This window comes from Heliconius melpomene, chromosome 5 (genome assembly GCF_056956725.1).
Source record: "Heliconius melpomene rosina isolate 202511_hmr_F chromosome 5, ASM5695672v1, whole genome shotgun sequence".
In the NCBI taxonomy this organism is placed as follows: Eukaryota; Metazoa; Arthropoda; class Insecta; order Lepidoptera; family Nymphalidae; genus Heliconius; species Heliconius melpomene.
Genome location: NC_140393.1, coordinates 8,830,889 through 8,857,215, shown reverse-complemented (window position 1 = coordinate 8,857,215; position 26,327 = coordinate 8,830,889). Strand labels below are relative to the sequence as shown.

Below are 26,327 nucleotides of genomic sequence, written 5' to 3'. Positions count from 1 at the left end.
AATGTATAACAATATGTACAACAAATAAATATCTTAAATATGACATTGACATTTATTGACACATTGAAAGGCGTAGACCTTACTTATATCATTACTGTTCGTTGACTGAATTTTATTTTACATTATAAGTTCAATTTGCTGAGGTCTGAGATTAAATTGAACTGGTAACAGCTGGTGTGCTGGTGACGGCCTCATCTGCGAGCTTTAGTAATAAAATATTGAATACTCTTGGGATAAGCTGCATCGGCCATGTCTCGGCATGCAGGAAGCATTGTATCTAGATTCTAGATTACAAACAAAAAAATATATATACAAAAGTTGTTTAAGCAACTGGTTTCAAAATAAAAATATAAAGAACAGGGATGTACAATTTTACTAAGCCAACCATTATATATAATACTTATTTATTTAAATAAATCTTTCACACAAAGAAAATAAGTAAAGAAACATAAATAAATAAATAAAACGCAATACCCAAATAATATAATCTAATTATCAAACAATGTATTCTTTATCTTTATTTCAAAGAAATATCAACGCTCGATCACGTTTCAGAAAAACGTGAACGAAACTAACGTAAGTTAAACTTCAATTAGAAGTTTATATGAAAGTAATTGACAAATAAGTTATACGAACAAGTGGCTCGTGGCTTCCATGCGGTAAGAGAGGACTTGAGAGAGAGTGTATGTACTGGTCTAATGTGAGAAGGAGATAGAGTATGAGATTTAAACGAATGAGAGGGTCGCAGGGTGTCATGCGCGTAGGGTATACCCACCACGTTGCCGTGACAGCTCTGTTATGGCTACTGTTGAATTTAAATATGAATTACTTTATGTTTTTCTGTTTTTTGTTTTTCTCTTTTTTGTTATATGACTCTACATGTAAGATTATTCGTTGTATTCGCATTTTTTGTACGTGAAAATAATAATTGGAGTAGTGTTTTTTTTTTACGTTTTTTAATAAAATATTGAAAACAGGTAAAATGATAATGTATTTACAAAACTGTACAGTTATTGAATATTGATGATTTTCTTATATATAAATATTAAGAGATAATTATTCTAAATTATTATACTATAATTAATATTCTACATTTAAAAATATAAAATAAATAAATAAATACCCGTAAATACTGGCCAGCGTCTCTACAATCGTTACCGCGGGGTATAACAACGCAGCACAACAACCCAACGATCAGTTTGTCTGTAGTCGCGCGAGAGAGCACACGCCTGGATAGAGCGCTCCTCGGGGCAACGGATTTTGTTTTTATTTTTTATTTGGCTTCTAGCCGTTGTATGGGTGAGTTTACTTTTGAACTTCCTCTTTTAATACTAAATATACAATTAAATGAATCGCTAAGTTATATTTAATAATTCTTGTTGTCATAGTAACAAAGAAACGTGCGGGTGTTGTGAAGGGTTCCGCGGTTGCGTACTGAAATGATTTCGTAGACATAAACAATAGTAAGCGAAATAATCGTTTTATATTCAAATATATGTAATATATTTATTTATATTTCATTATTTATTTATACGTGATTTATATTGTATAAATATTTGGAAATTTTGTGTAATGTTTTATGTTCGTTCCGTACTTGTTTGCGTAATTTTAAAACACGTTCTACGGAAGAGGAGAAAGGTAAATTCTTTGTGATAATCTTTTACAGTGTATTACGTGTTATTACTTTTATTAAGATTTCACTTTTTATGACATAACTTTGTGATTTAACTAAATTAAATTTGTATTATTTTATTTAAATTCATTTATTTCTACAAACAAAACAATGGCCAGTATTTACGGAATTAATCAATTTTATAAGTTAAAATATAGAATATACTGAAACAACAGCAGTAGAGCTTTTTTGGACGCTGCGTCTATATGCGGATGATAGGTTTTCTCTACATATTACTGGGAGTAATACCTTATAATCCTAATATTTTTGAAATAATTAAAGTTTTCCTTCATTCATATTATATATTTATTAATTAAAGACATAAAATATTTTTACTTTCAAATTAAAGCTTTTTGCGTATGCGTTCACTACAATTATTTCAACTATAAAGGTCAACGCTCACATTAAAATATAAATAGTTAATTCATATTATATTAAATATAATAATTACTGGAAAAGAAAAAAATATAGTAAAGTACTTCAAAGTGATAACTATTTCAATTTACTCACTTTATCTTTTACAATGATATATTTTCAATGTTATGACACATGTAGAGCTCCTAAGAGAGAGCTTCATCCGTGCTAAAACATGTTTTTCATAAAAAGTCCATAATTATTGTGCAATATCCGTAATTTTAATATAATTTAAAAAGGTGTACTTTGATAATTATATTGATATAGATCTATTAAACCAAGATTAAATAATAATTAATGACACTGACGCCCGAAAGATAACAAAATATGACATTACGAAAAGAAATTAGGCGGCATATTACGTACTACCTACCGCCATTTTGAAAATAAAATTCTTTTTAGGTTCACTCTCGGTTAAATTTAAAGGTATTTTATATTGCAATGCTTTAATCAAACAACCTTGTCTTCGAAATGTAGCATTGCGAATATTATTATTCTTAATTAAGCTTGAAATTAATTAACTGCCTGCAATCATAATTTTAGCAAAATAATTAATATAAAGTATATAACGTGATAGCAATTAAGAAACTAATTAACTATTCATTTGTTATTTTTTTTAATCACGCTTTTAAAAGGATTGACTGAAATATAAGACTTAAAAACCCTAAAAGCCACCACAATTAGGTCATTTGTTATGAATCATGAAATATCTTTTGAAAACAAAGAAAATCTTTGTTCAGTACATCGTACCATAATAAGAACAAGAAAGATCGTTTACCTCTTAAAGCGCACAGACATTCAATATGGCGATTTATCAAAAATTACAGATTATAAATTACGACATCTAACTGTCTATCGATTATAATTACTCGATAAAAATGATAATCATTTTTTTTATCAATATAATTATTTTTTATTATATAATATATCATTTTATTATACATCTTATATGCTGATAAATTGTTAAAGTACTAATTAATCTTTCGTTTCATAATTTTATAATTGATATTTCGAAATAGATTAAAAATTTGTACAGATAACTAAGAAATTCTATATCAAGGTAGAGGAAGATTTGAGGCCTCCTCAACACAATGGCCTAGTTGCGATCGCGACATGAAACGTGAAACCAAAATACGACGTAATCTTCGATCCATTCTGTTTTATATTTGCAAATATTTTTTGATATATTTTTATTTATTTCTATACTCTTTATTAGGTTATTTTTTAGGTGTCTCGTAAATTTCTTCTAATGAATCGAGCATAGATGTATAAACATTTTAAAATTAATAATAAAATAAATAAATAAATAAATTTTTGTTGCATCATTCTTTGATTATTATTTATTTCTTCGTAGCATCATGCCGTATGTCGCATATATCGCGCGTAGGCACAAGGAGCCTGGGAACTTAATGTTAAGACACTCCGTTACCATCAAAACACATTTGTTCCCCACTTTCCCCAACTATTATTTAAAGCAATACAAATGTCAAATATGCATTTAAGCGCGATATCTTTGTGTATGCGTCTTGCTGACGGAATAGGTAAACCCCGGTTTCTTAATAAGAAGAAAAGAAACAATTTGTAATAACTTTTATTTGTAAATACTAACATACGATTACACAAGTATAAATGAGTCATTTTTTTAGTTGAATCATATTTTGTAAAAAGTGGTTCTTTATATCGTTGATTTCGCAGACACTCGAATACATTTCCCTAATAAAGCACTGACGTGACATATAGACGAGACAAATATAGATTTTTTCGTTTAAACCTGTCTCGTACACGCTATGACGTGACACAATGGCCTAGATTGTCTCGTGCTGTCGAAATTTAATTAAGACGGTTCCGAAATATACTTTGTGCTAAGTACCTACAAAAACTAATTAAATTATATATTTTTATTTTGTTTTTTAAACTTTAGTTTAAATTAGTTGATGATTATCAAAATCAATTTCAGAGTTTAATTTAATTTTTTAATAGCACCTATTGGCTCTCTGTCTGTCTGTCTAATGAAATGAGAACGTAGAACGGTTGATATTATTATTGCTACTTAAACATTTTACAAACAATTACAAGAATATTATATAGAAGATATGTATTTTGTTACAATTACCATCTCATATTTGAGTCATCTTTCAAAAATTTCATTTATTTAGAGGATACAACTAAAGCTTACCAGAAACCGACTCGCTCTTCGTTACTGACGCACGATACGTGATAATGTACCTATTTATAGAACTCGTAAATTTACAAGTAACGAAAAACAGTCAAGGGTAGAAATACTATCTAAAGAATGCCTACTAAAACTATCTTATTTTTAGTCTGTATTCAAGTTTTGACAGATAATAAATATTATGCAAATAAACACTGGGACATTAAATACAACCAAATGGAAAAAGTATTTCTTGACACTAAAAGAGGATTTCTCGAAATTCCTACGAGATTCCTATTCCAAACGGGATAAACAGGATTTTCCATTTTAAGACTTCAAATCAACGGATATATCATTGCGGACGACGATTAGTTTTTTCCTAGGTTCAGTTCCTAGGTCATAGTTCCTAGATCAAGATACCCTGCGATAGGCAGAGGGAACCTAGGAACCTGGGACACTCCGTTCTCATTAACTTCCGTCCGCCATTTGTGGAGGCATTTCGTATTGAGAGGCGGAATTCGACGCCACGCTTAGCCTCATTGCCAGAATGGGGAATCGAAACCACTACCTGTCGCGTTTACAGTCGCACGCTTCTGCCTCTGCGCCACAACTGGTGTCAACGACGACTAAATATAAATCATACACTATAGAAGGGCTGAAACAGTGAAACGTATATGAACCCCATACCTAACTAAATTAAACGTAATTTATTCACAAACACGCGCCATAACCGTGCCACAAGGTACATTTTACCAACTGCTGCAACAGACACTGACCCGTATAGGCTGTATACATTTGTCAGCTGTCCGTAGCACAAAACATGAATGAAATACCTACTATTATTATAGATACCCACGCACTTTTCTCTCGTCTATAGTAAAATCTGATGTTATTTATATCTATCTATAGTTCTATCTTTTAATGTGATTTCTTATTGGAAGCGATTTTTGTATGGCGAGGCCGTCGTGACGCAGTGCGACTGTAATCGTGACGGGTGTGGGTTCGATTCATACTTGGCGGAAAGCGGGCTAGTGTCTTAATGGGAACGTAGTGTCTTAACTTGATTTAACGTGAATGAACTAGCACTTGCTTTGAAAGAAGAAGAAAAGTAGCGTTGCATTTATAAATATTTATGTTGCAGTACAAATTACAATATTTTTATATATGAAATTGTATTTATTTTTTTATAGTTCTATTTATTATAGAATGAGCATCTTATAGGATGATAATGATTATATTTTTCTATATGCTTACTATTAAAACAATAAGGATATGAAGGTATGGGGCTGACAGAGCGTTTCGGACATAAAATATGGACGCTCTAAACCAGGGGAAAGTGGAATATGGTGTAGCATTAATACTGCCTCTATTCACTACAGTCTGGGACGCACATACCTATATATGCTAGTTTCTGTCATATTTTTAGGGTTCCGTAACAAGGTTTACCTTTTCATAAAAACGGAACCCATCTAGGACCTCTTTGTTGCCTTCCATCTGTGAAGACCATTTATTTCGAGAACGCATGGTTGCGTGGATGGCATTGTATTACGTTTAAGCTGGTAAAAAATAATGATCGGTCTCTACTTTTTTCTCTGAACTGTATGTTATTTCAATTAGTTTTAGTTCTATAAGCTGTTATTTACGTTAATTATTCAAGAAATTACATTGTCATATTAGTAATGAGTGATATTAATTATTAGGAAAATGTATGCGTCATATGAAACTGTTTGTGTACTTTAGTAACTTTTGCGTAAGTAGTTATCGGTTCAATCCATTCATTGCAAAAGCCCACCATTCGCTTTAATTAGAGCAATAGAATCGTAGAGAGATTCAGAAATTTTTATTAAATCATTTTATTAAATTAAGTGTTTAGACTCTCCTTCTTGACTATCCTAATTAATTGCCTAATATTCAAGTTTCAATTACGTGTTAAAAGGCAGAACTCAACGTCGCGCTTTGTTTCGTTATTAGAGCAAGGAAATGAAGATTATCTATCCCACTGGATAGAATCGAACCCACATCGGTCGCGTATCCAAGCGCTGTGTCGCTACATCAATCGGCCTCAATTAAAACAAAACTAAAATTGAAAATAGTTATTGTCACACCTATTAAAGAGTAAAGTTGGGTCTCTAAAGATACCTATTGAGTAAGTGCTCTGTAGAAACCTAAATAGATGATAAATATCATCCAGACACCTCCTGAGAGAATGCTAAAAGCTCTGATACAAAAGTTTTGTTGAACGACGAACGACTAAAGAGGCACCAATTCAATTGTTGAGTTGAGTTTTTATGGAGGTTTATTTTAAGTTGCACAAAGGCGTCGAATGTAAACGCGACGGATGTTAGTTCGATTCCCACTCGCTGGAATGAAATATTCAATATTTTCATTTCTTTGCTCTGTTAACGAAGCAAAACGGCGGCGTTGAATTCCGCTACTCAACACACAATGCCTTCGGCATTCTGTGGAGAATGGGAAACAGAAGTATCTTAATGGAGAAAGGAGTACCTTAACACTAGATTCCCATGTTCCCTCTGCCTACTGCCTGCTATGTGTTTTGTTACGCTTTCACATCGAAACTACTGAATCAATTATTATGAAACACATACTCTTAGAGGTATAAGAAAGGACATAGGACAGTTTTCTTGGCCTCTTGACACCCTATTTTTTATAATAAAAAAAACAAGATTAAACGGGCGAAGCCGCGTTTAAGTCCCTAGCTAGTACATAAATAAAACAAAGTAGGTTGCAATATAACGGTTGATGACTCGCGAGTGAAATCCGGTGCTGTGCGGACTGTGCGGTGTGAGGAGTGAACAAAGCTCATTGTCCACGGAACATAATGGACTCGAAAACTCGTGATTCTTGAAAACATATTGTAATGTCTTATAGAAATAATGTTTATTATTATAATATAATTATATATTCCCTATAAAGATAGCATAAAAATATAAGCTTGATTTAAATTATATTGCCCATTGTGACGCAGTGATTATTTTCTCCGCTTTGCTCTTTCTCCGAAACGCAATGCCGCGAATTCGAAAGCGGAGTGTCTTGACATTAGGTTACCTCTTCTTGTGCCCTGCTTATCACGGGAAACAGAGAAAAGCAAAAAAACCTTTCACTCTTTACTTTCAGCCAAATTTCATCAGTTCAATTATATTGATTGCTGTCGAATAGCTTTTAAGTGATGAATTAACTTGTGTGATGTACCTACATTATATGAACATCAAATCAGGTTTATGATTCTGACGATGGGTTCATTAATGAAAGGCTTATTATAGACAATGTAGGTACATAGTACTTTCGTATACACTGAGACAATGTCTGTAAAAAGCGAAATACGATTTAAGATATAATCATTCCAAAATAAGGATATTATCTAAATAGACAGAAAAATTATGTATTTCATGATGCACAAGTTCATAATACCTCAAGAATTCGGGAGAAATGGAATTGGACTCTTATTGGGGAACGTACTTAATACTTGGTTCGAAAGTCCCCTTTGCTTATCCTGGGATGTGGAATACAGCGTGAAGTTAAAAAAAACAAAATCGTATTTGCGAACTCATGAAAGAGATAATCCGGCTTAGCAATATCTACGATATAAATTAGACATTTGTCACTTATATCTTTATCTAATGTCTAATATATATAAAATGTTACAATTGAATGAAATTCTGATAGCAATGGCATATGTCAGCCTGATATCAAGATTACTGTTGTTTTTTTATCTTTATATGTCCTGATGTCTTGCAAAGCGCGGCGTTGAGTTCTGCCACTTAACACGCAAAGCCTCCAGAATTCGGCAGAAAGTGGGGAACGGAGTGTCTTAATATTAGGTTCCCTCTGCCTACCCTGCTGTGTGCGGGATACAGCGTGAAGCTGATTTTTTTTTTTATAGTTCTGAAATATTGGTGTATAGAACATAACGTACCTAACTCTGTAAATACGACGGTTACGGGATCAATTACTACTTGGGCAAATTCAATTCCTACTTTTATTTTCAAGCTTAATAAATTATAATCTCTTCTCTACTTAATTATATAAATTTATTTAAATAAAAAATTAAGAATTTAAAGTTAATTTCATTCAAAAGTTAAGTTAATTTACTTCATAGATAAACGTAACTGAAGAAAAAATGATTGGATACGCGCTATTGATAAATCATCTATAGCCGCGTCACGTACTAACGAGTGGCCGTGCCTGGGGTTCCAAATTGTAACCCACTTGGGAACTTTAAATATTGGCTTTCGTTTGGAGAGCTCTGCTTTTGAATGACTGCTTTACTAATATTTTATGATATTTTAATATGTAATCGATTCTCTTTAAATTGTCATAGTATAGAATTTTAAAAAGTACTAGAAGTGATGTATAGATAGAACATACTTCCCTATAAAAACTGGAACGAATTACTTATCGTACGTATAAATATTTTTTTATAACTAAATATTGATATAATAGTTATATTTCGGGCATTCAGGCCCGAAATTCAACATAATAATATAAGCACTTGAAGAGCAGCATTATGTATAACATATAATATAATATTTACGTAACACGATACAATATATAACATATACAAAATATGTACTCCTATATCTCATATTCAAAGTTAATATAAGTGGGTAGGTCCTTATCATATTGGAATGGCTCTGACGTTTGCTTCCGAACCGTATACGTTATCACCATTACGTGGGGAAATCATTGATTTATAATATAAACTTGAAATACTTTCAATTACAAGTATATATATTTTTAAAAACGATACCAATTTTATATTTTCTTCACAGAGCGTCAACAAACATTAGTATTAGTGTTAGAGAAGTGTGAGGCGCTCTCGAAGAGCGTTCCGAACACGCCGAACCACAACGATGGCTGGCCCACGGCGCTGGTGCAGGCCGAGCCTGAGGCCCCGGCCGTCGGCCGCTGGGGCGCCGAGTGGCCGAGTTGACTCAACTCGGAGCACGACACGGCGACCCCCAACGACCTGACCAAGCCACTGCCGCCCCCGCGCTGGGCGCACTCTCAGGAACCGCTCCATCTAACGTCGGCTAAGCATGAGGACTTCGTGACTCAGGCCGAGTCGATATTACGAAAACTCCTCGTGGAAAACAACTATGACTCTATCAGCAATTTCATCTCGCTGTACGACACTTGGGAAAAGAAAAAGGTACCGTTGAATGCCATGTTCGAGGACTACGCTCCGCCGATCAGGAGGAAGAAACACACTTGCGTTGGATTGGGAATGGAATTAGTCCAAAAGTGGAGATCTTTGAGTAAAGATTTCCCTGGACTAGAAACGGCCATGGCTTTGCTGTCTTGTGAGGAAGCAGTAGAGGACGTTCGGGACTACGTGATGATGGGTGAAGGTCCGGCGTCTGTGGAATATGCGGAAAAGGAACATGTGTTAGTAGGAATCCAAGTGGTGATCGATGGACGTCCGGGAATCATGCTGGCTGATCCTGGATACCATGTCTCTAGAATGATCACCGTGATGGCTGATCGTGCATTTCCACATACAAGTAAGTTTTTTACTGTTTAATGTTGTATCCGTAAATAAAACATGACATTTATTAAATAACAGCCACCCAAACGCGGCTTCGCCCGCTGAAAATTTTTGTTATAATAGAACCCAATAATGCAAAAACTTTGGATAAACTGTAGCCCGTATGTTATTCTAATGTAAAAGTTAAATTAGTGCAAAGTTTTACCTAAATCCGTTCAGAAATATTTGCGCGGAAGTATAACAAATAAACAAAAATCCTCACAAATTTTCACATTTACTACATTAGGTAGACATGTAGGTAGTTTAAAAATCGAGAAAATCAAAGGCTTCCTCGACTCAAAACCAAAAAGGGCTAATTTCAATAGCTCTACAATTTAACTTAAATCTTTTATAGGTTGGTTCACAAAATCCGAAGAGCCGCACTGTACGAAGGAATACGAGTACAGTTTCAACCCCAACAACAGTAACTACGTGGAATGGCACGAGCGCGTCACGAGAGACTCCCACGTTAAGTACCAGACCTCCCTCATATACGCGGCCCAGCCCTATCTGGATAGCATACAAGTCACTGAAAAACGAAATTTGGTGTACAATTTCAGGTCAGTTGAGGTATTTCTTACAGGGAAGGTATTTCTTATAGGGAGGGTATTTATATAAATAAATGATTAAAATTATTTTGTAATATTTAAACCTAAAGACTCTTTAAGGGTGATACTATACTATTTTCCTTACTCTTTTAATTCTTTTTTTAAAGAATTTTAAATGTAGAATTTGAACCAGCGTTTCCTCAATATGCAATGTGTTGAAAATGAGAAAGTGAGAAGCAGAAATTAGAGAACTGCCTTCCGCCCTGTATGCAATATAAAGCTAAAAGATAATCTTTTTTAATACAGGAGCCTGCTCGCACGAGATCCCAAAGGGAACCTCATAGCCGGCATGTACTTCCCCATCGGCCTCCCCAGCAAGGACTCCACGTTCACAATATTCTCTGACCTCGGAACGGAAAAGAGACGAACAAAGTACAAATTCAGTGCCTTCACAGAACCTGATAATGTTAGTGTTTTAGTTGCTACTTTATGTTTTTGCCTTTTATGTTTATTTTCGTTATCTTTTTCTGCTAGATTTTTAGTATTGAAGTTAAGTAATATCCTCAGTTGTCGAAATTTGTATGGGTGGCCTATTATAAAAATATCTCATAGCTTCACTTGATAAATTTTTTTTTAAATATTATGCTAATAATAATAATCGTTTATCACATAGAAGTGTTACCATATTAAAGTCAAGATAACGTCGTCAGGGCCCCACATCATTTTACTTATAAGTATTATAAACAATTAATTTATCAATACGGCAAGGACTATTTTATCTTTGTGGTTTACTTTATCTTTGGGGAAGTAGGTCAATTTGGGGATCCGCACAATGAAATGTAAAATCTAAAACATTCTAATCTTACACAACTTGACTAACTTGACTTTTATATAAATTTATAGAACTACAACCACTATAGGCAAAATGTTTTTAAAAGAGTCAACATATAAAAAATACAAAATGACTATTAAAAGAAAAATACTATTACTAATCAATTTTTAACACGATAATTAAATTAAAAACACTTCACACTTTATTTTACTACCTTGAATGAGTTTACCCAGTGATGTAGTCCGAGACTGTGATAATAGAAGCAAGAGCAAACAAACTGTAACTTCCTTAAAAATGACTGACGAGATTAGATTGCGAGCTGATGTCTTCATATTTTTTCAAACTTCACGCTATAGGTATACCGTTTATAGCAAAGTAAGCAGCGGGAATTTTAATACACTCCGTACCCCATTTTCCTTGGGAATTCAACGGCGCGCTTTGCTTTGTTCCCAGAGCGAAGAAAATAAAATATTAATAAATAAGTAATTATTCATTTCCCTGAATAGGAATCGAATCCACAACCGTCGCCTTCACAGTTAAATGTTATGCCACTTCGCCACAACGCACTCGAATTTATTATTATTTACTTAATTTATTATCCTTTACTAGTATACGTATTGGAAAAAACATACAGAATTAGCTAATATTAAAATAGGGAAACGAAAAAGAATTTAAAGTATACCTAAACATAATCCATACCTAAACTTAGACGTTTCACAATCGCGTAACATTAGCGTCACAGCAAGTTTACGTTCAATATGCGTAATTTCACGTGTAAATTGTAAATTTGATAAAAGTGACGTAAATATATTAGAGGCCAGGCGTGACGTGTTGTATTGTTGGAGTTGTGGGTTCGATTCCCACTCGAAGAAATGTAATATTTAACATTTCCTCGCTCTGGTGGAATGGCAAAGCGCGGCGTTAAGTTCCGCCACTCGACACGCAATACTTCCAAAATTTGGTGGAACGTGGGGAGCGGATTATTATTTTAAGTCTAATAGGAACAAAAAAAACAATTTAAATTCAACATTTCGAACACTAATAGCTAGACTGTCAGTTTGACAATTCAAGGATTTACATATTAAATTGCTTTAAAGCAAAGACTGATAATGACATGTCATTATGGTAACCATTGCTTTGTATTCAATTCTTATTGCAAGCCTACGTATGCCAATAATTTTCAAATGAATTTTTAAATAAGTTTTGGTCTACCAAGGATATATTTGTTTTACTATTCGTTATTTGATTTTGCTTTTGCATGATTTTTATTTACTATTAATGTTATATAATGATATAGCCATCACTGATTCGTTCATTTTAAGTAAGCACTTATTTTCAATTTACGTAATGTAAACGTAAATACAACATTTAGATATTTATATTATAGAGAAAGTGTATATAATTATATTATTTAATCCATCTAGGCAGAAAGAATCAATTTTAATTTTAAAATACGTACATTACCCTATATAAATATCATTTCATGTACGTTGAAGCCATTAACTATGTACATATTTTCATGGCTTTTCTTTAGCTTTATCCCGTACATAGCAGGGTAGGAAGAGAAACGGGAAACTTAGTGTTAAGACACACCATTCCCATTAAGACACTTTCGTCTCCCACATTGCGTGTCGTGTGGCAGAAGCGAAACTCAACGCCACAAATGAAAATATTAAATATTTAATCTTTATCTCAAGAGGAATTGGACCCACAACTTGCAGTGATATAATCTTATTTAACAAAAAACCATTGTTCCACAGATAGATCCCACAGTGCGAGAAGAAATAGAAAGATGCAGTGTACAATTAAGATACAAAAAGCGTGCACTACTAGGAGTCATTGTGAAACTTACAAAAATTCTCAACAACCACGCGTTTATTAGCCAAATGTTGGACATCAACGACCACATCTGTCAGATATCCTTATGACAACAAAGTTTGACGCAAAATGGCGTCAACAAAATGGCCGACACGGCATAAGATGGCGACTTAATTTTTTTTAACATTTAACTTTTATATTAATTTGAATTTTGAAACTTATTATGAATTATGTGGTTATGGGTTTTTATTGTGATTTATTCTTTTTTTATTCGCAACAATAGCAAATTGTTTAGTTGGTAAATTGAGTTTTTTCAAGTTATTACATTATTATTTAAAGAAACACTTGTGTTTTATTTAATTTCACATGTAAGTCAACGAGGAATTTTGAACAACAAAAGGACTTCTTTTTTATATGGACGCTGTAATGTATAAATGAAAGCTATTTCTTTTAAACTTAATTATTTTGCCAAGTGGGTTTGGAAGACGTTATTAAACCTCAGTAGTAACAACTTCTCTTCATACAATATTGTTTCCTTACGAAGGCTGCTTTATTGAGTTCTGTAATCAGATTAGCTTTCTTAAATACATTTTTGACATGCAAAGACTTCCTTTAACAAATTTTAAAACTAAGATCTAGACTACATTATTTGCCTCATATGGCTTAAGCTCATAAATAAAAATTGGATTTATTTTTTTATCTTCACGATAACAAAGTTTATGCAGAGGAAACTAAAAAACCCAGTCATAGAAGTAGGAATAAGGGCCGGGTTGGCCGTACCCACACCGTAAACTTTCCACCGAATTCTCAAGGCATTGCACCACAGCGAGGAAATAAAAATATTAAATATTTCATTACCTGAAGGTTATTTTCTTGCATTTGTTCCCGGCACCACGACGGCCTAGATGTTAACAACCTCATGTAAGATATATAATAAAATAAATATATAACAATGACATTTAGTAGGTAAGTATAAATAAAACACCTTTTCCGCTACCAAGAGTTTAATCATCACACGAATAAGAATTGTTTTCTTTACACTAACATCAATATTACATCTAAAAATATCTTCTTATAGTTATGTATTACGACATTTCATTTAGAACTTACGTCCAAAAAACGGGAAATAATAACATCATATTTGACAGATATAATAGAAAGACACAGCAAGTCTTAAATACTGACCAATGAGAAATAAAAAAATTCATTTTTTTGGTACTGACCAATCAGCGTTAAGAAAGAGACAACAATATCCTTGTCTCGCTTTCACTTGGTTTTCTTTACCTTAATCAGTCCGTTTCGCAATCTGTTAATATGTTTTAACATCAATTAAAGTTAATTACGCTTTGAAGGAGTATTATAACTTCATTTAAATTACGTGCAATATGAAACTATGAACTCTATCTAATACAACTTACATTTAATAGGTACGAATAATAAAGCATGATGTCTATTCATGTCCATCGCAACTGATTTCAGTCCACATGAATTATAGTAGTTCCTGTAATAATATTAGCAATCTTATATAAAAAAAGACAACCCAATACATCAAAAACAAAAAAAAGGAATTAAAGTTTAGACATATTTTAATTTAAAACCCCATAACTGACCAGTATTAAAGAAATCATTTTTTTCATTGACATTACATAAACATAAAGAGACCAAAGACTAAAAATAAAATATAATAAAAAAATAGGACTGAATCAAGATAACGACAGCGTACATACTAAAACAATGAGAAAATAAATACTAAAAAACACAAACTAAAATCAAATATTTTTATTACAGGAATGGGTGATTTATTTGTCCAGCACCCTTATTTTGTGCCTACGGGATACTATTAGTCTATTTATTTATAAAATGTTAGGATCTGGTCTACTTATTATAGTAACCAATATAACTTACTATTATAGTATACAGAATGGACTTTATAAAAGAAAAAAGAAACATCAGAAAATATATTGATAACCTTTTTTCAGAAAATAAGATTAAATAAAAAAATAGCAATCATAGAAAAAAATACTAAGTCCATCCATTCTGTAACTGGAAAAGGCTCAAAGGGCTTAAACATACCCGTTATCATTACTTTATAATATAAAATATCACATGGAAAATAAAAAAAAATACAACATAAAAAATATAATAAATAAAAGATTTTTCTAGAACAGCTAAAACATTTCCATGCGATATTATTTAATAACTAAGTCATACTTCATTTAATGCTAATTTCTAATCATTTTACATACAACAGGTTTTTTTTGTAATTTAATATTACAGATTACATATTATGCACCATACAACATGGCGACTAAACTGTTCTTTAGATTATATCGAAAAAATAGCTTAAATTTATAGAAGCAGATCCTTTTAAACACTCAATTAATATTTATTTTAATTATTTATTAACATATTCACTATAGACCAATGCATTTTAGTATCATTCGTAGAGAATGTTGCTATTTGTCATATTAAGGGTTTGTCAAAAAAAAATTAAACAAAGATCATAGCGTATACGTTTATACGCTTACATTTTTTAATAAACAAAGAGGGATAATTTATTTAGATTTTTTATAGAAAAAATATGAATAAATTGTCCAAGTTTCCAGCGATATCGACTAGTAGTAAAAAATGAAGGTACTTTTTTAAATTCACTAATTTTATAATAAATGTTGAATCATCCCTTTAAAACTAGCGAAAAATTCAAAACTCACAAACATATACTTAACCTATTAAATAACAAAGTATTACATTAAAAATAGAAAAAAGTTTCTATATGCTGTTGACATCATATCTAAATCATCATCAATCAAATTTATTATAGAAATGTATTGACTGACGAAATTTTTTTATAAAAATTAGTAAATACATTTAATGGTGTGAATGAAGAACTAGTCGTTATCGCATAGTCATTTTTACTTGTGTGATTTTATGTTGGTAATATTGGTATTTATTTCTATATTTTTATATCTTTATTTTTATATTCCTTTATTAAGTTTCTCATATTGGTGTTTATGTTAATACTAATGTTGGTATTGTTGTTTATTGCATATTTATGTTGGTATTCCTTCATTTAGATTTCCTTATTGGTGTTTGTGTTGATACTAATGTTGGTTTTGTTGTTTACTGTGTTTTTGTGTTGGTATTCCTCTATTTAGTTGTTAGTATCATTGTTGATGTTGGTATTGGCATTAGTGTTGTGTGTAGGAGAGTGTCTGTGCCGATGTCTGTGTCGTCGTTGGGGGTGAGCGCCGCCGTACACCTCGCGTACACTGGAGCTAGAGACAAACGGGTATTTCTATATATAGTCGCAAAAAATGTAGACATAGTATTATACATAATATTATAATTTCTTTTTATGCTATGTAAAAGAAGATTCCAGAACATATAAAAATGTCATTGGTAATTCAATTTGTCTATGAAATGTGTTCTCATGTAGTACCTATACAAGTTGACCCCCTCTTTACCACCATAGCGACGACATGTGAGTATTATATACAAATAGAATTATAAATTAAGTGTTCTAGAAGGTTCTTTCACTTTACGTAAAAACGATTATAATATTAAATATAACTTTGTTTACAATTATTTTATTTAATTAAAATGTACATTAGACTTTATATAGACAATATTTATAATATAGACTATACATTCAAAATGCTAATATCATAAATATCAACATAACATCTCAATTTTACAATAAGAACCTAATAATGATTTAATAACTCTGTTAAACATTTTAATATTGGCATTTTGAAAATACAAAAACCTTTTATGCACAATATTTATTATTATTAGATAGGTAGTACTAGTAGTGACTTTACAATGAAACAATGATGACATTATACCACAACCGAAACACCACATATGAAGAGAATTATGCAGAAACATTTATAACATTCGAAAATGATAAAGCTGTTGAAATGTTATATGAAAACATTTGACTATGGTATAGGTATATATAAGATTTGAACCTGCGCCTTATAAAACACAGTGAAAGGCTACATTACCATACGATGAATATAATATCTTGTTGTAAGTTGCCTTTCTATAGGGATCTATAGAAAGTTAAGAAATATTATAAAGGATAATTCCTACAGAGAAAATGCATATTAAGACATCTCAATAACATCATCAGCATCATCTCTCATGGCATATTAAAAAAAATCATGCAAAACTTAAATTCGGAGTTTCAAGATAGTAAAAATAATGTTTTTTTTTATACAGACCATGAAATCACAACATCGAAATGGTTATAAACAGGTCGAAAGGCGAAATAACGTTACTTATAAGATTAATATAAAATAATTTTAATTTTAAATTAAGCATTAAAAATAGGATTTTTTACCAATTATTCAAATATTTCATTCAAATGAATGTTAAATTATTTCATCTATTTTATAAGCCAAAGGCAAAAATAACAGAAAAAGATCAAAAATATTACGACGACAAAATTAGAGAATGCATTGGGTTAAGGTTGAATTGATAGTCAAAAAAGAACTAAGACTATTATTAAAGCTTACTATTGTACCAATTATGTAAGTAATAGTGATTTCTTTCCTTACGCAACTCGAATTAAACGGGATATGAAAATCGATATTAATATGAAATTCGTTTCCATTTCGATCACAATATTTATTGAGTAGTGGAAACCGCAATATTGATTGAGATCCAAATCCACAAGCAATATAGGCATAGTCAGAAATTTACATGTACACCACGAAGGAATAAACGATAATAAAAATTATAATAATTTCCAAATAAAACTCTTAAAACTCGAGAAAACCTTAAAAAATATCTAAAAAATATATTCTAAAAACAACTAAAGAAGCGTGCATGCTACCAATAAAAACAAACTAACAACCATAAATAAATTAGCTATAATATATAACAGAAGCGATAAATAAATATTTTACATATAAATTACTATATCATTAGTAGTGACGCCGTCTCCAATATCTGGAACTGGAAATCATGGAATGTTTAAAAAATTATATACTTCTAATATATAATCTATGTGAAATATAAATTTAATTAAATAAAAAAATCTCAGTTGTATTTTGACGTTATGCTATATATAGATAATCAATATTTTTTTAATCAAGAAAGGTGTTTTTCTTGCATGCAATTTCAATTTTTTTCTTGTATTCAAAAAACAGATAAATATTATTTCTATATGATAAGTAAGAAAATATCCTTAATTTGAAATAATAATATGTTTTCTGATTCTGATTATGTATTTTTATAATTTTAGACGTCTAATATAAACGTCTAAGATTCGATTATTTTACGAAGAGATATAAATATTTTTATTGTTAATAAGATTAAAGACGTACATATGAAATGAAAATTAAGTGAATATTATCACAATGATCGTTGTTATGGCCAATTAGCATCATGTAAGACCAATGTAAAATATTTAATAATGGGGAATGCATTGTAACGTGATTGATAGTGGATAACGTTGTTTTAGGATTTTAAATCCGGCCGCCTTAATGTTAGGCATTCTGAATGTTTTGTTTGCACGTTATATACTCGGGAAGAACATAATCAAAAGTAAGAGAAAATCCTAAGACCAAATCTGTCTAGCCATCAACAGCTAACTTCAGGGCAGCCACTACTTGTCGACCGTACTGTGATAATGTGATATGGGCATTGCGTGATAAATGATGTGTGATATCACGTGAAAACACTTCTCTCATATTATAAACTGTCCTTTTACTACTGTTGCACACGTAAAAAATTGTACAACATAAAAATGATGTAAAAATGAGTGATACCCTTAAACAAAGAAGAAACGAAACCCAATGTTACTTAGTCAGTTAGATTATTAAACACGTGAAACATAACAACGTGCTAGCGCGTGATAAGCGTGAATGTACTCACGAGGGCAAGGCGAGCGGGCTGGCGGCGGTGCGCAGGGGACGGCGGGATTGCGGCCGCGCGCGGCGTTCAACGCTGCAAGATATACCTCCTACTAACTACTGAACTACTAGCACTTTTGTAAAGGGAATACGGGTTTGATACCCGAGAAGGGTATTTTTTTGTGTGCATATTGTACATGATATTGGCATATTACCAAAGTAATTGCTGAATCAATACTTTAAATTAATTCATGGATAGATGATAAATTGAGGTTCAGTTACTGGCTGCGTAATAAAGAGGGTTGAGTGGTTGAAAGTTTAAAGGTTACACATAAGGAACCTAAAATAAACATAATAAATGTTACCGACCAAGACCACCTGTAAAACAAGTGTTTTATAAAATATCCATGCATTATCACCATACTACTTTATTATTATTATTCCGCTTTACGCTGTATCCCGCACACAGTAGGTAGCTAAGCTCCCAGGGGGAACCTCGGTTCCCCCTCCGTTCCTTCCAAACCTAGGCTCCGCCACTCAAGCAATTCCTACAGAAGTCGGCGGAAAATGGGGAACGGAGTGTCTTAACACTAGGTTCCTAGGTCTCTACCTACCCTGCTATTTGTGGGATACAGCGTGAATATAAAAATATTAGATATCTTATATAACAACCAAACAATGTGCCAGTAACATTGCAAATAAAAGAATAATAAAAAAACAGAACATCTATCCATAAAAATAATAAAAAATATATAAAATAAAATATAAATACTACAAATGAGCCATATACACAAAAAAATAGCAATATCATATCATACCACAGAATACAAGTTGCTAATAAAAATATTATATAAAATTAATTATGATTTTAAAATTAAACATTAAAAAAACATTTTGTTTCTGTGTTGCAATATCATTTGGTTAGCAAGTTGTTTTTTGTATTTATTTTTACTAATTTTACATGCATTTATTTTCTAAATAAGAAAAAAGCTCACTAAATACTCTAATTTTATAAATATACATATAATTGACTACTACCAATATTTTAATTAATAATATACGTACATTTGCAATTCCCTAAAAAATATTTTATAACGAAAGTATTTCCATAAAAACAAATTCTTTATAATATAATATTATTACGACCGAAATTATAATCAAATTACCTTTAGAACATTTCTTAATGCCAAACCAAATGTTAAGAAAAAATTGTTGGCCACCTACAAGACATTAACATAAGTATGACTTTATCTTTTGACTTTAGACATATCCCTAGATCCCACCCAATGTGATCGATATCAAGGACATATCATATATCCACTCATTGATTATCAAGAACCAGGGCACCATAACTCACCTAGTAGTGGTGAGTTTATATATATATCTGAAGACACATCTTATCTCGATATAATATATTCCCTAGGACTAGATAAATCCCAAGATATATCCAACTGGACATCAATTACCAGAGCATCATAACTCACTTAGTAGTGGTAAATATCAATCTTATGATAAATATCAAGCAGAGTTGGATAAATTTTAATAGCAATTAACAATTGATAATTTTGCAAATATTGCAATTAAAAAATAGTTAATTGGTAATGTAGTGCACTACAATTAACAATTAACGTTAATCGTGGTTTCAATCAATATTTGAAATGACATCACATCTTAAGGGAATTGATTATCCTATATCCTTAGGATAAATCCCAAGAGATATCCCCTGATCTGGACATCGCGTACCAGGGCACCATAACTCACCTGGCGGTTGAGGGCGCGGGCGGCAGGGCGAGGCGTGGCGCGTGGTGGGTGATAGCGGCACGGCCGCGACGGTTGCTGCCTGTGCGCTCTTGGAACTCTCTGGAATGTTCGAAAAGAAAAATTAAGAATAATTATTTTTACTTAATTACTGTATTTAATTTTAATTATTATTATTTTTTAGCTTCACATTGTATTCTACACATAGCAGTATAGGCAGATAGGTAACCTAGCCTAGTGATAAGACACTGTTCCCAACTTTCCGACGAATTCGTGAGGCTTTGCGTTTTGAGTAGCGGAACTCAACGCCGAACATTAAATATTTTAATCTCCCGAGTAGGGACCCACAACAAAAACCAAAGGCCGGCGACGCACCTATAGCTCCTCTGAAGTTCCACGGGGTCGTGAGCGACGGTGATCACTTACCATCCTTGCTACCATGCCTTGTTTTTTTTTCATAAAAAAACCGTCTAGTCGCACACTTGTACTCTTACACCACGACGGCCTCCGACGAAACTCTTCAGTTTAATAATATAGTAGTATAGAAGTATAGATTTAATGATACATATTATATACATACAGCAGATGTGTAAAAAACCCAAAAAAAATATTAACTTATCAAAATCTTCAGCTTCATCTTCATCCAAGTTGATAAACTCCTGCCTTTCCTCAGCATCACCAGAGTACACGTTCTGTTCCCGCTCTATGACATGAGCGCGCTCGCCGATGTGGTGACCTAATTTTGTAATAATAGTATTTAAATCAAAAATTAAAAATCATCTTCACGCCGCAGCAGAATAGGCAGAAAAATAACTGATAAGATGGCTGGATGAGATAGGATAGGCAAATAAATTAATTAATTTTGCAGCTATATATAGCAGGGTAGGCAGAAAGAACCTAAAAGTGTTGTCCGCTCCTCGCACACCGCGAATTTTTCAAGAAATTGTGTATTTAGTGGGGGAATTTAACGCCGCTTTGTCTCGTCACCAGAGCGTGTCACCAATAATGGGAACGGATTATCTTAACACTACATTTTTTTTTTATTGTAGATAGGCAAGCATTTGTCCGCTATCTTACCTTGTGGTAAGTGGCGATGCGAACGATGGTGGAGCATGCTTACCTAGATTATGGCTATTCACTCCTGCCTTGAAAAGGGCCAAGTTGTATTTATCGGGGAACAGTTCAGCAGGCAGTTCCACTCTTTAGCTGTTCGCATTAAGAAAGTGGAGGCGAAGCATTGCGTACGAAAAGGAGGCACATCGATGACATATGAGTGAAATGCCAGTGCCCCGCAGATGGAAAGATTCCCAGGTTCCCTCTGCCTACACCATTGTGTAGGATACAGCGTGAAGCAATGAAATTTGGATAATCAACCATCACAATCAATGCAAAACTTAATTTTAACGTTTATTTAAACAATACGTTCAACAGTTTACTTAAAATTAATAGATATTAGCATAAGATAACAACGATAATTACAAAAGTCTGCAAGCAATTTACAAATCTTTTCTATGATTCATACATTTTTTACGTAAGAAAGACCCGCCGCGCCGTTTCGAAACAAACCAAGTTAAAGTTTTGAATAATTCTAAAATTAACTATTGCCACAGAAAAAAAATTGTAATTTTCCATGGTCATTTCGTAAACTAGAAATACTTAGGTACTTTAAATACTGAAATATGGAAACAATTAAAATCTAAAATTTCTTTTTCCTTTAGTTTGGTGTATCCCACATATGACAGAGTAAATAAGCAGAAGGAATCTATTGTTAAAACACTAAGTTTCGCACGTACCGCTTGATTTTGGAGACATTACGAATTGTTTAGTTTCGTAATTACGCCAAGCGGGAATCGAGCCCACACCTATGGCGTTTAGTATAATATTAAAAGATATCTACAACTTCTATTACATCAACATATTACAATCTAAAATAACACACAATTAACCACACAATTAATATTATATACATAATATTTCATTATCTAACCACATTTTGTAAAACTCATAAATTTACATATTACATTTACTATTTTTAAGATATTTAGAGTTGAATGACTAATGACTAGTTTTACGAATCTCAAAGTTGGTTTTCACTATGCACAACATAATAGTAAAATATATAAATGAAAATAAACATAAAAAAAAATAAAGCATGACAATACTATTTTCACACTGTACAACAAATTGAGGTCTTTAACTATAAACACTATGGCTGTGGGTTCAATTTAATCTTACATTAATGATTATACTATTTTTCCCTAGCTGTGATAAGAAAACACACAGTGTTAAGTTTCACAACTCAACACACAATGTCACTGGTATATGACGCAATCGTTTGCCAGTATGAAAAAATAAGCAATAATTGTTAATTTATTTACCTATAGACATTTTCTTCACACCGGTGCGAGAGTCCTGCAACGTCTTTCGTGTCTCCTTGATACCGTTGGGGCCTATTTTAGTACTGCTAGTTGAACTGTACACCTGGAATACAGTATTTAAATTAAAATTAAATCAGCTTCACGCTGCATCCCACACACAGTAGAGTGGCAGAGGGAACCTAATGTTAAAACACTCTGTTCCCCTCTTTCCGTCGAATTTTTCGAGGCATTGCGTGTTGAATGGCGGAAATCAACACTGTGTTTTCCCTTGTTACCAGGGCAAAGAAATAAAAATATTAATAAATAATAGTTCATTCTCTCGAGTGGGGATTGAACCCATAACCACAACATCCATAACCACTGGTTTTACTATCACAAGTTTGTGCCACTGCACCACGACAGCCTCAAAATGCATGACAAGAGCAGTGAAAGATAAGATACACAGTGACAATAAAAAACTGGTTAGTTTATTTTAAAAAACAAAGTAAATAAATATAAGTTCTATTTCATTATTGTAAAAATCCTTAATATAAAAAAAAAACTAAAAACACACCCTAAACCCGGGTTCAGGTGAGATTCCATTTTCATTTGTTTATAAGTACGAGTTTCAGAATGTTTACTGTGCCATATTAACACACTAACCTGTGGACTTCCATTCATTCCACTGGACATTACAACAGTGCTACTTGAGAAAGAGCTGCCGGCACTCATGTGTCCATCTGATAGATCCGCTGAAAAATGTATTTTGACATAAAAAAATATTAATAGAAAACATAGCAGTACAATGGTAAACATCATTGTTGTGGGTTTGATTTTCTTTGGGTTAATGAATGGTTTTATTTTTTTTTTTTTTTAGGGAAACACACTGAATACAAAATACACAAACATTACAAATTTAAAATATGACACAATCCAATTAAGTTTCCACATAAAGGACTACTGGACAAAAGAAAGCACAGCATTAGGATTGCTCCTTACGGAAATGAAAATAAGATTACAACTTGTCTGTCACCTTTACAGACACATGCTTGTGCCATGGCCTTAAGTGGACCTTAAAATGTTGTATATATATATATATTTATTATTACTTTATTTTGGTATAAATTTTGTATTAGTCTTGGTTTTGAAGAATGTATAATGTAATTTTAAAAATAATATAAATATTGTTATAGTATAGTTATGTAATGCCATGGTTGTGTGTTCAATGAAGAATTTAATAAGCAAAAATATTTAAATATTAAATAGAATTATGATTAATATTCTATATAAATTTATTGTAGCTTTTCAAAACTAAACCTTAAAAATTTAGAACATAAAAATGTTTTCCACCTGGACAAAAATTTTTAGACAAACATTCACCCACCCACAAGGAAATATTATAGCAACTGCCAACTGTGTGTGTCATCAATCTTTATGTAGGCACCGTAGTATAGAGTTCCAAGTTATAGCACATGTATATATAAAAATGTTGAATAAATATAAATTCTAATATTACTTATACACTTATTTAGTTTCACACATGGCAGGGTAGAAGAATCAAAATCAAGATGTATCTAGCAAGTTCACACTCTATATTCCGAGTTTTATTTCCTTGTTCTGGTAAAGAGGCAAAGTGCAGCATTGAGTCTATCCATTCAACATACAATGACTCTCGAAGGAGAGAACAGGAGTGTTTGTTTAGTTTGTCTTGTTTTATATAAATAAAGAACTACTTTTTAACATGTAACAGTGTAGAGAGAACCTAGTGTTACAATATTCCATTTTCCACATTCTAGGCATTGAATGGCATTGCTCAAACACTCTGTGTATATCAGAGTTAGAAAACAAAAATAATTTAAATTAATGGAACAATTACTGTTCCACCAAGTGAGGACTGAACCTACAACCATTGCACAATAAATTAAACAAAGACATAAATTATTATGTATTACAATTACCATTTTTCAATAAGGCATTTATTTTTTTAGTCTAAATAATAATACCTGTAAATAATCTGTTCAGAGAAGGCATTGGAGGCATGAACGGCATGAGGGAATTGCTGCGACGGGAGCCCATAATAGACAGTGGACTTTCACTCAACATGCCAAATGGATCAGAGAAGAAAGAATTCATCATGTTGTTCATTTGTCGCATGTGCCGCATATGTGATCTGTCACAAAAAAATGGTATAAAACAGCTATTAAGATGATGTTACATTATAATTTAACAATAACTTGTAGTGTACAAGTAAATGTAATCATTTGAAAGAAGGTTGATAAAAAACTTCATGTCTTACATCTTTTCAAATACTTGACATAAAATATGATGCTAATGTTTGCCGTGTACCTTTATGTTAACACACAATATTTCCCTATTGTTCATGTTCTTGTTAAAATTTGTAAAAATTAAAAGCATAGAAATACGTAATAGACATTTAGACAATTGGACAAATTACTAAATAATATTCTTTTACCCAAAAAACGGATCATCCTCCACGTCGGCCATCAAAGATCCAAACAGAGACATTTTTTTTATTTATTCCTTTAACAACTTTCGTTTCCGTTAGTTAATAAAAAATCACAATGAATTAAATATAAAACAAAAATTATTCAATTGAATGAGCTTCGTGTCCTCGTTAAAACGATCGTTGAAAAATCGAAATCTCTAGTAGCTAAATGAACCTTCCAATCCGGATTCTAAACAACTTGACAAGTAAGAATCACAGAACACATTTACTCAAGTAAGAATGGCGAATATCAATTTACCAATGTGTCACAGATTAAAAATAAATGACAGATTAATAATGTTTTTTTGTAGCATTTATCGCTGATTTTAAGCTTTATCTAACCTAAGTAAACATTTAACTAAGCATTATGTAATTATGTCATATCTTATCTACTCCAAGCTTAATGAACCGTCATTTTACACATAGGCTTCTTCCAGCTTTTTTCACTCCTCTATTATTGGCATTCCTTGATCAGGTATTCACTCCAATAACTTTAATATCTTCCATCCACCTTTTGACTTATCTGCCTCTTCTTCTTTTACCATCTCGTGGTTGCCATTCTGTAATTAATTTAATTTATTTTCTGGTGCTGTCCCTTGTCATGTGTCCTGTCCATGGCCATTTTAGCGGTTTAACTTTTTTTATTATATCCTTGACCTTCGTTATTGATCTAATGTTTTCTGTTCTATTATGGTCTCTCAACGGTACTCTCAATATACTTCGTTCTTCTTTGACTTGTTTTTAATTTTATTAAATTTTTCCGAGATATTTTGTGGGCTCTATTCTTTCTTCTATTAAGATTTTAGTAAGACTTTCGATATTAGTTGGCTTTGATTTGGGTTTTAAGAAATTGCTAAAGTGTAG

The 26,327-nt window shown here is 32.1% G+C and overlaps 2 protein-coding genes across 4 annotated transcripts; one reads left to right on the top strand and one right to left on the bottom strand.

Moving 5' to 3' along the window:
- The first annotated feature begins 1,148 nt into the window (after nt 1-1,148).
- LOC146539227 (uncharacterized) lies at nt 1,149-13,323 on the top strand. The gene is made up of 5 exons (XM_085186094.1): nt 1,149-1,299; nt 9,029-9,760; nt 10,139-10,343; nt 10,638-10,797; nt 12,924-13,323. Exons 2-5 carry the CDS (start codon nt 9,424-9,426, stop codon nt 13,089-13,091), a joined length of 870 nt encoding a protein of 289 aa, XP_085042220.1. The 5' UTR covers nt 1,149-1,299; nt 9,029-9,423; the 3' UTR covers nt 13,092-13,323.
- Nucleotides 13,324-13,966: 643 nt separating this feature from the next.
- Nucleotides 13,967-25,723, bottom strand: Mlf (myeloid leukemia factor). Of its 3 annotated transcripts, XM_085186093.1 has the most exons (9): nt 25,431-25,719; nt 24,961-25,127; nt 23,621-23,709; nt 22,979-23,081; nt 21,216-21,336; nt 20,604-20,702; nt 18,865-18,936; nt 17,906-17,943; nt 13,967-16,256 (listed from the first exon to the last, which is right to left on the bottom strand). In XM_085186093.1, the coding sequence occupies exons 1-8, from the start codon at nt 25,481-25,483 to the stop codon at nt 17,913-17,915; spliced, it is 735 nt and encodes a 244-aa protein (XP_085042219.1). In that variant the 5' UTR covers nt 25,484-25,719; the 3' UTR covers nt 13,967-16,256; nt 17,906-17,912. The 3 variants fall into 3 exon arrangements, with proteins under 3 accessions (XP_085042219.1, XP_085042216.1, XP_085042217.1); XM_085186090.1 differs by lacking the exon at nt 17,906-17,943; XM_085186091.1 differs by lacking the exons at nt 17,906-17,943; nt 18,865-18,936 and having other exon boundaries at nt 25,431-25,723.
- Nucleotides 25,724-26,327: the final 604 nt, after the last annotated feature.

What these genes read in the sequence shown, in the direction of transcription:
- LOC146539227 (XM_085186094.1), top strand. Translation starts at nt 9,424, where the DNA reads ATGTTCGAGGACTACGCTCCGCCGATCAGGAGGAAGAAACACACTTGC. An exon ending in TCGTGCATTTCCACATACAA is followed by an intron (nt 9,761 to 10,138) that starts GTAAGTTTTTTA and finishes AATCTTTTATAG; the next exon opens with GTTGGTTCACAAAATCCGAA. An exon ending in CCTTCACAGAACCTGATAAT is followed by an intron (nt 10,798 to 12,923) that starts GTTAGTGTTTTA and finishes ATTGTTCCACAG; the next exon opens with ATAGATCCCACAGTGCGAGA.
- Mlf (XM_085186090.1), bottom strand. Translation starts at nt 25,483, where the DNA reads ATGTCTCTGTTTGGATCTTTGATGGCCGACGTGGAGGATGATCCGTTT. An exon ending in TGTGAAGAAAATGTCTATAG is followed by an intron (nt 21,337 to 22,978) that starts GTAAATAAATTA and finishes TTACAAAATTAG; the next exon opens with GTCACCACATCGGCGAGCGC. An exon ending in AGCCCGCTCGCCTTGCCCTC is followed by an intron (nt 16,257 to 18,864) that starts GTGAGTACATTC and finishes GTTTGTCTCTAG; the next exon opens with CTCCAGTGTACGCGAGGTGT.